We start from the raw sequence: 13,878 nt of genomic DNA, 5'->3' as shown, positions 1-13,878 counted from the left end.
CCCAAGTGTTTCTGTGCATTGTTAAGCCATTCCAATCCTAGTTGGCAGAGCGCTGCAAGACCCTACATTCAACTTTATGGCACAGTGCAAGCAGCGAACCTCTCTAGCGTCCCTCACTGCTGCCTACACAACACCAGCAGCAGCTTAATATGCTGCTCTCTCACAGGGTGTACAGCTCAGCCTACATAAGCAATGAAATGTGCAACGCTCCAGTATAGTTAGTACGTAAGTTTGTAAACTGTGTTGTATTGAAAAAACTGTGCTCAAATTACAAGCTTATCACTTTAAATTCTCAGGGTCCTTCCTTATCCTGCTCGCAGGCTTGGAGAATCATGCAATCTGGGTCTTCATCAGTCAGACTGCAAGAAACCCGGGCTGAAACAAGGTGGGTTAACAAAGTGCTACGTCTCTCTCTGTATTTGCTTGTTGTGTGTTAGATTTCTGGCTTCTAAGAAATGAAGCCGTGTTATGTTGCAACCTTTCAGGAAGAGTATTTAGTTTCATTTTGAACTGTGTATGCCATGAACATATAGCACTTGGGCATCTTTCAAGATAAATAATTGAAATTTTAAAATGTCATTCTTAATTTCATCACAATTTGCAGTCTGATAGATTCATGAATCTGGACCTGTGTAACTGCTTTATCAACCACCACCACACGATTTACCATTAAACAGCTGGCTTCAAACCAGTTTAAGTAGCTCATGAAAAAGAAACATTCACAGCTGTTTCTAAATTCAGATTTATTTTTTAAATAAAGACAATTCCCAAGCACTGTGCTGTTTGTGGAGGACAAGAGAAATTTAAATACTAGATATACCAGGCAAGTTGAAAAAAAACCATTTGCCTCAAATTATTCAGTGGTGCAGATTCAAAACACACGTTTGCAATCATTTCTATGCAGCAATGACAGTATTTAAAGAGTATAATACAAGCTACCATTTTCATTGTCAATTTACAACAAGAGGAAAAAATAAATATTTGGGTTTTTTATTATACGTTAACACTTCAGTAAAAAGTTATAGCTGTTTTGTCGCCATGGCCTATCTTACGAGATACAAGTTTAAGAACATGCATACATATCTAACAGGATTTTCTAAACTATAACTTGGAATAAATTACCCAGGACAGATATCAGCCAATAGAGGATAAGGATTTTCTGAAAAATCCATTTTCAAAGCAAAAAATCACAAATGTACTAACTGTTGCAATATACAAAATTTAGTGGTCTGTAACATGTAATAAGACAAACTATAGATGGTAAAAACTTTATTTCAATATATCCACAAATAGGCTCATGGTTTTAGGCAACAAAGATTAAGTATTTTAGTTCATCCTTGCTACCCTCACACTCAACTAGCACCTCAAGGATGCAAGGACCACTGCAAACACCTATAATTTCATGCTTAATACCTGAAGCATGCATTTTGTAGAATTTGCTCCTTTAAGATTACAGTAATAAAGTTCTTAACCAATGAAAAACCTGCAATTTTTGTGTATGAAGGCTATTTGCAACATTTTGAGGTTTGGCAGGTTTGTGCAGGATTAATTAAAAGCTGTGCTTGTGGTTTGCCCTTAACTGCCCTATACAGACTATACGTCATTCATTTGGCCGGTAAAGAAAAAAATGGCAGCAATCTAAAGATTCTAACAGAAGGAGAAAAATCTGTTCATGTGCACTGCAGTTTACTTAAAAATATATATTGTATATACACACATTTTAAAGATGGCACAAAGGTTTTGTACAATTGGAACCATCAGTGCAAATACATGCATATGAGGTACTAATTTATTCAGGCCAGATCTAATTATGTACACATTAGAATCACTCTCCTAATCTGATTATGTCAGATTAGTACTGGAATCAAATCAATGACAAAATGATATATGAGCAGTTTCAAAATCAGATCACAGTAACCTCTCGAGAATTTCATCTTTGAAACCACCACATCTCAGATTGCTCATTTTGTAAGACATGTTTGCACACTGTATTACAGTACTTGGTTTCTATTTTAAGATTTTAAACTTGTTGATTGTGAAGATTTAACAACTGAAGGTGTAAACTGGAATAATAATTATAAACTGGCCTAACATTTTAACAGGATTTGAAATTCTAGCAAGTACTGTTACGGAACAGGAACATAGTTATTGCTCAAAAAATAAATTATGAAGGCATAGATGGCACTACTCCTATGGTGAAAATTAAACACACAAAGCAGCATCCTGCCTGGAGTCAGCCTGTGCATTCTTAAGCATTTGGTAAGTTATCTATGCCATTCATTTCCATGTGGCTATTACGACATTTACACAGAGTGAAGTGGCTAACAGTGGGACATACACAGAATTTGAGCTCTGGTAACTCTTTCTTTAGACGTTCCAGCTGCTCTACCTGGAATATATTTGGTTGTTCAGGCATCCAGTCGTATATCCTGAATAAATGAAAAAAAAGTCTGTAAGAAGTGATGCTTTATCTAAATTTTGCGACATAAAACTACTTTAATTTCCATTTTTCCTCTGCTTAGAGTGAAATAAGGTAGCTAGGATCTCTATAAATTATTATATCTGTACTTAACACTTGAAACTTCTCTCTAAACCATATCCTACAATATAAAATGGTAGTCCTTTATCAGCATGATATTCTAAAAAGCAGGCAAACTAGCCTCTGACCACTAACATCCACTTACTCTTCCAAAGACACACTTTACAGGAGGTTTTGTATTAATTTAGTTGGAATATGTGGGTCAAAGGTATTAACATAACCCAGTCACTGTCCAACGCTAAGCAGTGTTAAACAAGGTTCAGAGTTTGGTATACAGAGACCACTCTCCCCTCCCGACCGTGGCTGAAGCCCGGAGCATCTCCCCTCCCCCCACTTGTCCCTAGTTTTTATAGCATGTTGGTGGGGAAGGGGGCGCCTCAGAAGAAAAAGGTTGAGAACTCCTGCCTTAGAGGATATCAAATATCTGTCCTTTTGGGGAAAAGTTAGGTGAGAAGTTTCCTTCCCCTCCTCCCAAGCATTTCCTAGGAATCCCAGCACGTTGTTTCAAAGAGTCCTTTGAAGCTCTGAACACTTCCCAGGGTTTTCATTAGGGTCTCCTCCCTAGAGACGTCCCATCGAATCCCACAATAATAGATATATATTTGCATTTTTAATACAATGAGTTCCTAAAATACTTAAAATTAATTCAATGAGGTTTGTCCAGGATACCGCAGGAAGTTGCTCTCTCTCTCACACTCTTTACTTACTATTTCCGCAGGGAAATAGCTTCACTATTACTGCAACAATATAACCTCCCTTCCACCTTGTTCATCCCAGACCAGAAAGGGATGCAAGACCAACACAACTGAAAGTGTAATTAAATACACGTCAAGTTAGGGCCTGTTGGGAGGTTTAAGGCTTCAAAAGTCATGTACTATTCAAAACACAACATACTATTAAACACACCTCGGGGGGGGGGGGGGGGAGAAATCAGGAGTGACTGGCCCTATAGTGAGAAAATCATTTTGTGAGGAATGTGGATGCAGCTCACAATCCCTAGAGTGAGACAACATTGAAGGTCTTCATTGGGCGGGTCCCTTTGTTGGGAAGAGATTGCCTGCTTTGGTCTATCTAGACCCCAGTTCTTCCTGGAGTAAATATGTACTTCTGTCCTCACCACCCCTCTTTACTGTGGTATCTCATCACCTCGAAAACATTAACGAATCTTCAACATCCCTGTAAAACAGGAAAGTGCTATTCTCATTTCCCAGATGGAAAACAAGTGGCACAGAAAATTAAGTGACTTGCCCAATGTCACAATTCTGAGACGAAGGAAGGGTGGTTTTGTGGCTGGGTCCTAAACAGGGACTCAAGAAATCTGGATTCACTTTCTGGCTCTCCTTTAATCGGCAGATCCATTCCTAAAGGAATCCTCTCTATTATTCCACCAGCTATTGCAGTTCCTCTATTCACAAGAAAGAATTACTAGACAGCATTTATTACCACAGCTAAGAGGCATTAACATTCAGCTACACAGTTTAGGAACTGCTGCTGATTGAGGTGTTAAGTCCTTTCCATCAGAGAGAGACGTTTAAGGCAACCATCTCACCAGTGCCTTCCCCCCCCCCAACTTAGGCCAAATTTTTTGCTAAGCAGTCCCCACTGGGCATTAGGGAATATTCTTCCAAAGATTCTTTAATTGGGTGAGTGTTATTACCATAAAACTTTGCTCTGTACAAGATGAATTAGCTACACCTAGCCCTTTTCATAATCTCAGGACATAAAATAATCAGTCTTCTAGAATCAAAATGATCAGTCAATATTAGAGAGAAGGTGAGTGAGGTAATATTGTTAATGCACCAACTTCTGTTGGTGACAGAGACAAGTTTGAGCTTACATAGAGCTCTTCTTTCTCCTTTACTCACTAGTCCACCAATCCATACTGTAGGTGTGCAGGATGTATGCTCCAGAAAGCTATATGCAAGCCTCTCCTCTTGCATCTTATTGTTTGCTACCTCTCCTTTAAGGTAAGGAATCTACTGCAGAGTTGGAGAAGAGAGATGTTGTGACACTGGGGTTCAACCCAGAACAGCAAGGGGTTGTGTCATTGCGTGCCCTGTAACCCTGAGTGTCTGTGTTGTGCAGCCTTGATTCAGAGTCATGACACCAGCAGCATGCTCACAGCAGTTTTTTGAGTTGCGTTGTCATCAGTAGTTCGATAACATTCATCTTTATGAGATACTCAGATTCCATTAGATCAAAGGAATTCTAACTTTTCTTTTCCTGTCATTGTCCAGCAGAGAAAAGGATCTAAATAAGGAAAAACTAGCTACAAAATTCAACCCACATTATAAACTATGAATTTCTAGATTGTGGCTTGCACAACTACTTTTGGACCAGGAGACTGCAGTTACCTATCCATCTCTCATCAGGCAATTTAGAAAACCAATAGGATTAGTTTCAATTATAGACATTTCACAACAAGACTTAATACAATAATATTTGGTAAAGAAGAAAGTCATCTGTTTAGAATCTGTACAGTTTTCTTCAATTTGAAGGGGTGTGTCTACCACTACCTTTGGCAATCCATTTCATGTCATACTTTAAGGAAATGTCACCTTAACTCCTATGCACATAGTGAGTTCAGAGGTGTTTTGCACCACCTGGAGTGGCCATTTTCCTGATCTGTGGGAGAGATCCACATGTGATACTGTGGCTCTGCTACTTTAGGGCAAAACTGGTCCCCAACCCCACTGCAGTTGTCTGTCTCACCTCCTGTTGCTGCCAGGTACCACCTGTATCTAGAGGCAGGCAACCTGAAAATAAGAAGGCTGGTAGTAAACTGGAGGCTCTGTGCCAGCTTTTTCAGGAAGGATCTTCTGTAGTTGAGAGTGGTAAGGAGATGCAATCAGAGCTAATTTAACCCATATCACTAACGTTAGAACTCTAAGAACATGTATACGTGTAGGATAGAAAGAATATACTTAGAGAAGAGAATCAGAAAATAAGTTTACTTGGCTCTTTCCATAATTTTATTACCTTAAGAACAAGAATAATGTGTCCAGGTTCTAAATGCTTAATTTAAAAAATAGGTATTATTTTCCCCCTTAAACTGATGCTACTAACTCAAGGAGTTTCAGAATCTACTATGTCCCCCTATAATTTTACACACCTCAACTGTGTCCCTTAATCTCTTTTCTAATCTATTACAATGCCCCCTTTTCCCTTATTCTCTTCTGAACATTTTCCAATTATTCAATATCCTTCCTGCAATAGTGAATTAAGTGCCCAAATTATACACAACATTCCAGGTCCTATTGCTAGCCATTTGCAGAGTATGATAAACATCTCTTTTCATTTGTGTTTCAGTGTCCCATTAATATGCACAGAGTTGGCTTTTTCAACTGTTAAGGGACACTGAACAAATGGTTTTTAATCCCGATCACTATCAATTGCAGACCCTTTTCCAGACCAGTGACCTGCAGCTTTGACTATTACACAGAACTTCAAAATTATACTCAGAATATGCAGATAATATGCATGTTGGAATATTGTTCCAGGCTCTAGCTTAAGCCTGGTCTTCACTGCGAAGTTAGGTCGACAGAATGCGGCTTCCGTCGACCACATAATGTATGCGTCTTCACTGGCAGGTCTGTTCTGCTGATTCAACTTAATAAAACCACCTCTGCAAGAGGCATAGTGCTGAAGTCGAATTGGATGGGTTGAATGAGCAGCAATATAGGTGGAGCGTTGCGTAAATTTACATCATTGGACTCCGGGAGGTATTCTACAATGCTCCATTTTGACTGCTCTAGACATTTGCACTCTGCTGCACCGCGGTCATATACACAGGAAATAGCCTTTCCCCTCAAGCCCCAGGAAATTTTGAATCCCCATTTCCTGTTTGGTCAGTTTGGAGAGAGCTTGCCAGCAGAACTGATCATGGCAACTGCACACCCCAAACACACTTCTGTTGACCTGAGGTCTTGGATCTCATCAATCTGTGGAGAGAAGAGTCTGCTCTGGCTTGGCTCCGATCCAGCAAAAGTAATCTTGAAATCTACAAAAAGATATTGCGGGGCATGTTGGAGAAGGTGCACAACAGGGACACGCAGCAGTGCTGTGTTAAAATCAAAGAGCTGAGGCAGGCGTATCAGAAAACAAGGGAGAACAATCATTCTGGCTCAGCACCAAAGACATGCTGCTTTTACGAGGAGCTACATGCGATTCTCGGCAGTGATCCCAGCGCAGTGTAGATACCCTGGGGGAATCAAAGTCCAGGATGAATGATGATGAATCCATGGACAAGGAAGAGGAGGATGACGAGAATGGGGGGCAGACGAGTGGGGTGTCCATTCTCCCTGAAAGCCAGGAGCACTTTGATATCCCGGAGCAGCCCAACCGGATGCAGAAAAGTGTGACTGAATGAGATGCTGGGGAAGGCACATCTGGTGAGTATGTACTGTAAATTGCATTTCTGGGTTTACATCCCCAGTTCAGGTTCTGGTTAAAGCGAAAAAAAACCTGTGTGGTGGTGGGGATGGGCTTCCTCGTTGTTGGTCCACTTAGGCAGAGGGTTGCCCCTGGAAGAGACTATTTATGTGCACAGGGATGGCCCAAGAATCCTCCATTGATATCTCCAGGAAACTTTCATGTAGGTACTTGGTGATCCTTTGCAGAAGGTTTCTGGGGAGGGCAGCCTTATTTCTTCCACCATGATAGGACACTTTCCCCCACCACTCTCATTAAATGTGTTGGCATCACTGCAGGACACAGCATAGCAGCATAAGGACCAGGCTTTTACCCAGATGCTTGCAGCAAATCTTCCCTTTCTGCTTGTGTTACCCTTAGGAGACTGATATCACACACAGTTGCCTAGGGAAGATGACAAGTTTACAATACCTGCCTGAAATACACAGTGCGTGTTATTCCCCTGCCACAGACAGTTTCTTGGGTCCTGCCTCCGCAAGTTCCTTGATATATGCTTGTTGTGGGTGTTAGGGATCCGGGAACGGGTGCCCATATATTTTCTCCAGAGACACTTCCCCCTCCAACCCCATACCCTTTGGACCGCCTCTTTCAAGATCGATTTCTGGGAGGGTAATCAGAGACCAATCTGTCGCTTGGGGAAGCGTGAACTTATGTAGCATATACTATACTATGGAGATTTCCTAAAATGGATGCACCAGTCCCTTACTCACCATGGCTGGGACGCCACGCCAATCTGTGCAATAGGTTGAGATTGTTATGCGGAGCTAGTGTTTACTTTGGAATATAAAAGGGGAGTTCTTTTCACATTGCAACATTGCTTTTCGTCTATGAGACGAGCTAACAATGGGTCCCTTTTGCTTTTCTTGTTTTACAGTGGACATTGCTGTGCTGAAGGCCACAGCCTCCACTCCTGCTGAGCAGCTGTCACAGATTAGAAGGCAGAAAAAAAAGGAATAGGGAAGACATGTTCAACAAGATAATGAATGCCTCCATGGCGGTTGACACAGAGCTAAGAGCCTGGAGGATTTCATTGTCCGAAAAACTGAACGTGGACATGGAGAGCAGGAAAGCTGCCCAGGAGCATGTGTGTGCAACAAAGGACGTGATGCTGCGTATAATGAGAGATCAATCCGACATCTTGAAGCATCTGGTAGAGCTTCAGGAAGAGCAACAGTAGGATAGAGTCCCTCTGCAGCCCCTGCAAAACTATCAGCAACAAATGCACTCTTTCCAAGCCCTCACCCCCCTAGCATTCCAGAAGGAGGTTGAGCAGGGTGCAGTACATGCTCCACTCGACACTGGATGAGGGGAGCAAGAAGAGGCAGCAGCCTCTGTAAGAACTGGGAACGTGGGGTCTTTGCTGTTTGCACAGACAGCCATGCTTCTATATCCCCTCCCAGCTCCATGAGAATGCTTGCCAACTGTTAAATTATTTTTCTTACCCTCCACTGTTAAGAATGAGCAATAAAATTGTACTACCTTGAAATTCATGACTTCATTTATTACAAGCATGGGGATGGGTGGTGGGGGAAGAGGAGGTGCAGGGACACTGATGCACGGGGAGGGATGGGAAGGTACAGCACAGACAAGTGACGCCCATTACTGTTGTGTCTCATTACAAAAATGGTTTTTCAATGCTTCCCTGATGTGCAGAGCTCCTCTGTGCACTCTCAGTGTTGCACTGGTATCTGGCTGCTCAAAGTTTGCGACCAGCCTATCGGCCTCCACAACTCACCTCAACGGGAACTTCTCCCCTTTTGTCTCACAGACATTATGGAGCACGCAGCAGGCAGAGATAACTATTGGCATGTTGCTTTCACTGAGGTCTAACCTAGTGAGCAAACTGTGCAGCGAGCCTTTAAATGTCCAAAGGCACATTCCATCACCATTCTGCACCTGCTGAGCCTATTACTGAACTGCTCCCTATCGCTGTCTAGGTGCCCCATGTACAGCTTCATTAGCCAGGGGAGCAAGGGATAGGCAGAGTCTCCCAGGATCACTACTGGCATTTCAACATCATCAATAGTTATTTTTTGGTCAGGGAAGAAAGTCCCTCCTTGCATCTTTTTGAACAGACCCAAGTTCCTAAAGATGCACATGTCATGCACCTTTCCAGACCACCCCACATTGGTGCTGGTGAAGGGCCTGCAACACCATGGAAAAGTATCCCTTTCAGTTTATGTACTCTCTGGCAAGGTGGTCCAGAGCTAAGATAGATGGCATGCATATTCCTATCACCACACCATAGTTTGGGAACCCCATTGTGGCAAACCTGTCCACTATGTCCTGCATGTTTCCCAAAGTCACTATCCTCATAGCAGAAGTCTATTAATGGCCCTGCACACTTGCATCACAGCAGATCTCACGATGGACTTACTGACTCCGAACTGATTCCCAACTGAACGGTAGCAGTCTGACATTGCTAGCTTCCACAGAGTGATGGGCCACTCTCTTCTCCATTGTCAGAGCAGGACTCGAGAGTATTCATGCGTTTCAAGACAAGGGACAGCTCTGTGCAAAGTTCCAGGAATGAGGCATTCCGCATCCGAAAGTTCTACAGCCATTGCTTGTCATCCCATACCTTCATAACGATGTGATCCCAGTCAGTCAGTGCTTGTTTTCTGGGACCAGAAGCAATCCACTAACTGCAGCTGATGCATGACAGTGAACAGTAACCGGGAATTGTTTCGTCCTCTCTGTTGTAGCAGAGCTACTTGAGTAACATCACCATTTTCCACACTGTGGCTCCTGTCTCGCCCTTGAAAATACTACAGGATAAGTTGTGAGGTGTTTGTGATGCTCACAATGATAGTGCAGAGCTGAGCGGGCTCCATGCCTCTCCGACAATGGCGTCCACGTGGCAGAGACGGGTTTTGAAAAATGGCGCGAAAAACTGTTTGTCTGTTTGCTTAGGACAGAAAGGGGGAGGGGGAGGAGAGGGAGGACGCTGCATTATGGAAGGACGAAGATGTTCCCAAAAGTTCTTGCGGCTAGTTGCGCCGTGGGATAGCTACCCACGGTGCACTGCTTTGCTTATCGACACAAGCACGGCTAGTGGAGATGCAATCCCCCAACACAATGAGCGTGGTGGGATCATGCTCATCTGACGTCATTAGTTCGGTGAGTGAATTAAATAGACTTCACTTTGCAGTGTAGACATACCCTTACTCATTCATTGTCAGGCTGGATGCACTGACAAGGCAATGTAATCAGCCTCTGAAGAATAGAAGGAGAGCCTTATATCACTCTACCTAGTCTTCTAAAATTCAGGAGTAGAGGTTATGGGCCTGAAAGAGCCATGTCTAGCTCCTCTTGATGGGAAGAACAATACTGATTATACAAGAATGTACAGTTTTGAAACTTAATTTTGCTAAATAGAATAATATCTGAAAATATTAAAAAATACTTGTTACACTTAGTAGGAATGTAGGAAACAGAAGTTTTTAGTTAAAGCACACTTTCCCACAAAGCACATCTAGTACACAAAGTTTAAAAACCAATCATCAAGAATGCTAGTTACGTGTTAAGATTTGTAAACTATTTCTTTTAGGAGTCAAATGCAAGGCCACTCAAACTGCCACCCATGTACTCGTAACATCCTTCTATGCTTCACATATAAGCAGAGACAGTATAAGTGAGTTTTAGGACTGTTTTCTCATGAACTTGGATTTACAGACACATACAGATCAGGATATTCTACACACCCACTCAATCAAGCCAAAATCAAAGTGAAATCTATCCAGGATCAGAACAGAACAACATTTCATATGCTCACTTTAGGTACTGATTCTAAAGAAATATTTGAAAAAATAAATACCTGTCATATATGAGCCCATTAACGCCATATTCTCTCAACTTCTTCCTGTTCTCTGGGTCATTTGCATCATCACCCCAAGAGAAAATAACTAAACCTTTAGATTTAGCCTCTTGAATATATGATGGGTTCCTAAGCAGGTCTTCAGTGTGCACGTTAATTCCCTGTAAAATTATAAAACCCTTAAGAAAATGCAAATATAATCTAAACTAAATATTCTTAAAAGTCAGTGATCAAAAGCTAAAGGAACTGAAATGTTTCACAATTTTTAGAGAACTAAAAAAAAAAAAATCTTATGAACTCCAGGAATTAAATGCATTTTTAAAAGACTTGCTTCTTTAACAACTGTTCATTATTCAAGAGGGCTAAGGTCCATTCTTAGTACTTTGAAGCAATGAAAATACATTATTTTGACATGTTTACTAAGTGTTCAGGTATTCTTTTAACAGTTTGCTTGTCACCTTATTCTGTTTCTATAGCTTACAAGTCAGTTTATCAGCAATTATGGAATGTAGCAATAAATTAGTTTCATTTTCTGCAGAGTAACAAGTGTGTGACAACTTACCAGCAAATTTTCAAACTGTGCAAAGCTCATGGCAATAGGAGTTGTACGAGACCTGAGATCCATAAGTTCTGGATAAATATCAGATTTTCCTTGTGTCAGAAACAACACAGGATACTTATTTTGCTTTTGCCGAACCCTGTAAAAGAGTAGGAAAAATACAACTGCAAAGGGAACCTTTTCAGTAGTCTCTCTCTCACACACCAATGAGTACAAAGACAGTCACTATTCCCAAACTGTACTGACATGTAATATGTAAAGTATTAATCAAGGATTAAGCGGTTTTGCGGACAGACACCAGTCTGTCTAGTGAGGTGGATGTGCCTACAGAGTTAACATAATGCAATAACCTTTACTATCTCAAATGTTATGGGAAAACAGGGAAATACTTTTTCACAAATCTGATTTTTTTCCCCCTTTCTGCCTAAGCAAAAGGGACATGACTGCCTTGGATCGTAATTCCAGGAAGATTAGCACAGTGATGTCTCCCCTTCCTGCATAGTAATATGCACATTTTCATGTTTGAACACATTTATTTCAAATGGCAAATTCAGCCTCATGTTTTGAAGGGAATACTTTTATTTACTGGATATTCACTGAATTCTTTACAGATGCAACAGGTACACACTGCGGTTTTGCCTCAATTTGTACAACACACCATTGTCCCTTTCACCACTTTAGTGATTTACATATCGCACACATTTCAACTGTTTAAGGTAATCTAGAGCATTGTCCCCCTGCCCCAAGTTTTCCCTATATAAATTCTAGAAATGGGTAGTCTTTCATCATTTTTTCCTTTACAAAGCACACAATAGCAAACTTAAACATACTCAAGCCACCTTGTCCACTTTGGAGCTGGTTCACCAGCACAGCTATGACATAGCAATAGGAGGAAGTAGTATTCTGGATATAGTGACTCATCTACTTTGACTCCACCTTCTCTTACTCTTCATCCTTCATTGCCCCATCCTAACCAGCCCCTTTGCACCCTTCTTCAATTTCCCCGCCCCCCCCCCCCCTTCTCTCCCCCCCGGCTGTCCCGTATGTTTGGAAGTCCTTTTATTGTAAAGTGACTGTCTTCTCTTTCAAATCTCTGCTTAAAATATTTCTTCTACACAGTCTCTCAATAAGGAATTCTGCAATATTTCAGTACAAACACTGGTATCGTGTGTCAATTAAGCTGTCTGTCCCAGACTAAATTCCCTGATTCAATGTCAGTCTCTTCTTTGCTCAGCACCCAGCACACCAACATAAGATGTGCCACAACAGAAAGCTAATCAGTTTTTCTAGAAAGCCAATATCCAATAACTGTATTTATGTAGTTTAAGCATTTTCATGTGGTCTTTTTTAACCAGAGATTTGTTGAAAATAATTTTCACTACAGAGTTCTAGGATTATATATGTATACTTAATTTGCATGCACTAAATAACTGCCAAACAGAGATGTTATGCCCTGTTCTAAGATGGTCACCTATTGTGACAAAATTTGCTTGTTACCAGATAAACATACTGTCTTTGCATTTGTTTGCACAGCAGTATACTGACACTAATGTTCCCCACAACTGTACTGTCACTGAAAAGACAGAGGGGTTATCTGGCACTGACTTTCCTTATGCAGTTCTGTGAAGCAGAGCATTTCAAATAAGAACAAGGAAATACAAGCATAAGCACCAGGTAAGCAATCCCTTAAATCACATTCTGCAATGACCGTGCACTAGGCTCAGCCTTCGCCTCTAGTATTTCCACCTCTCTGCTCTATATAGCAATTAAGACACTGCAGTCAGTTTGGATTTGCCAGAATTATTGACCTACCCTCATATCTAGCTAAAACGTGATATCTATGTAATCAAGAGGCACTAAATATTCTATCCTCCAGCAGAGAGGATGGAACAGTTAGACACATGCGCAGTGGCCAGGGAATTAAAGTCAAAGGGAAAGTAAACCCCCCAGTATAAAGTCTGCTCCTTTCCCTACTGCTTTAAGAAAATAAATCTTTACTCCGACAACAACTGAACCACTTAAATAGTAAATTCTCTCTTTTTTTCCCAATGCCTTTTCTCTTAATAGGTTGCTGGCTTTGTTTTCTGATTTTATTTTGGGCATGGGTCAGACAGAGGAAAGATCTAATTTCCTGTTTAGGTACTAAATTTGGCATTCAAACTCAAGAAGTCCACAAAAATAAACTTTTTAATAAGTTTTCCATTGTGTACTAACATCTAAAGTGAAATCTATTGAGTAAATACTTTTAAAGTTGAGTTGTAACTTACATTGTGCAAATGTCCGCATCAAATGAAGAAAATATAATTCTCCTTCTTCCAGCATTTACTAGAGTAGTTTTTAGAATGATATCTAAGAACAGGTTCATATCAAAATAGGTAGACAGGTTGCCATCCCATTTCCCATCCTATTTAAAAAAAAAAGGACAAGTAGTTGAACTATATCAATAGCTATTGTAATTATTCCAAATTACAGGCATCTTTGTTATTTAAGTTGAACAAAAAAAGAACCAGCTCATCAATATGAATTAAAAAT

The 13,878-nt window shown here is 40.9% G+C and overlaps 1 protein-coding gene across 2 annotated transcripts in view; it reads right to left on the bottom strand.

Moving 5' to 3' along the window:
- Positions 1-726: 726 nt before the first annotated feature.
- Positions 727-13,878, bottom strand: part of GPCPD1 (glycerophosphocholine phosphodiesterase 1) — an 83,835-nt gene continuing 70,683 nt past the window's right edge. For both annotated transcript variants that reach the window (XM_067565338.1, XM_067565339.1), the window contains 4 exons: positions 13,614-13,750; positions 11,350-11,485; positions 10,788-10,948; positions 727-2,429 (listed from right to left, as the gene is read on the bottom strand). In XM_067565338.1, coding sequence (XP_067421439.1) covers positions 2,249-2,429; positions 10,788-10,948; positions 11,350-11,485; positions 13,614-13,750 — 615 coding nt within the window. In that variant the 3' untranslated portion in view covers positions 727-2,248. The remainder of the gene's footprint in view (positions 2,430-10,787; positions 10,949-11,349; positions 11,486-13,613; positions 13,751-13,878) is intronic.

Source organism: Emydura macquarii, unplaced genomic scaffold, assembly GCF_026122565.2.
Source record: "Emydura macquarii macquarii isolate MOO-44397 ecotype Brisbane River unplaced genomic scaffold, CSIRO-AGI_Emac_v2 contig_2676, whole genome shotgun sequence".
NCBI lineage: Eukaryota > Metazoa > Chordata > Testudines > Chelidae > Emydura > Emydura macquarii.
The sequence above is the reverse complement of the archived record's forward strand: the minus strand, read 5'-3'. Positions and strand labels throughout refer to the sequence as shown.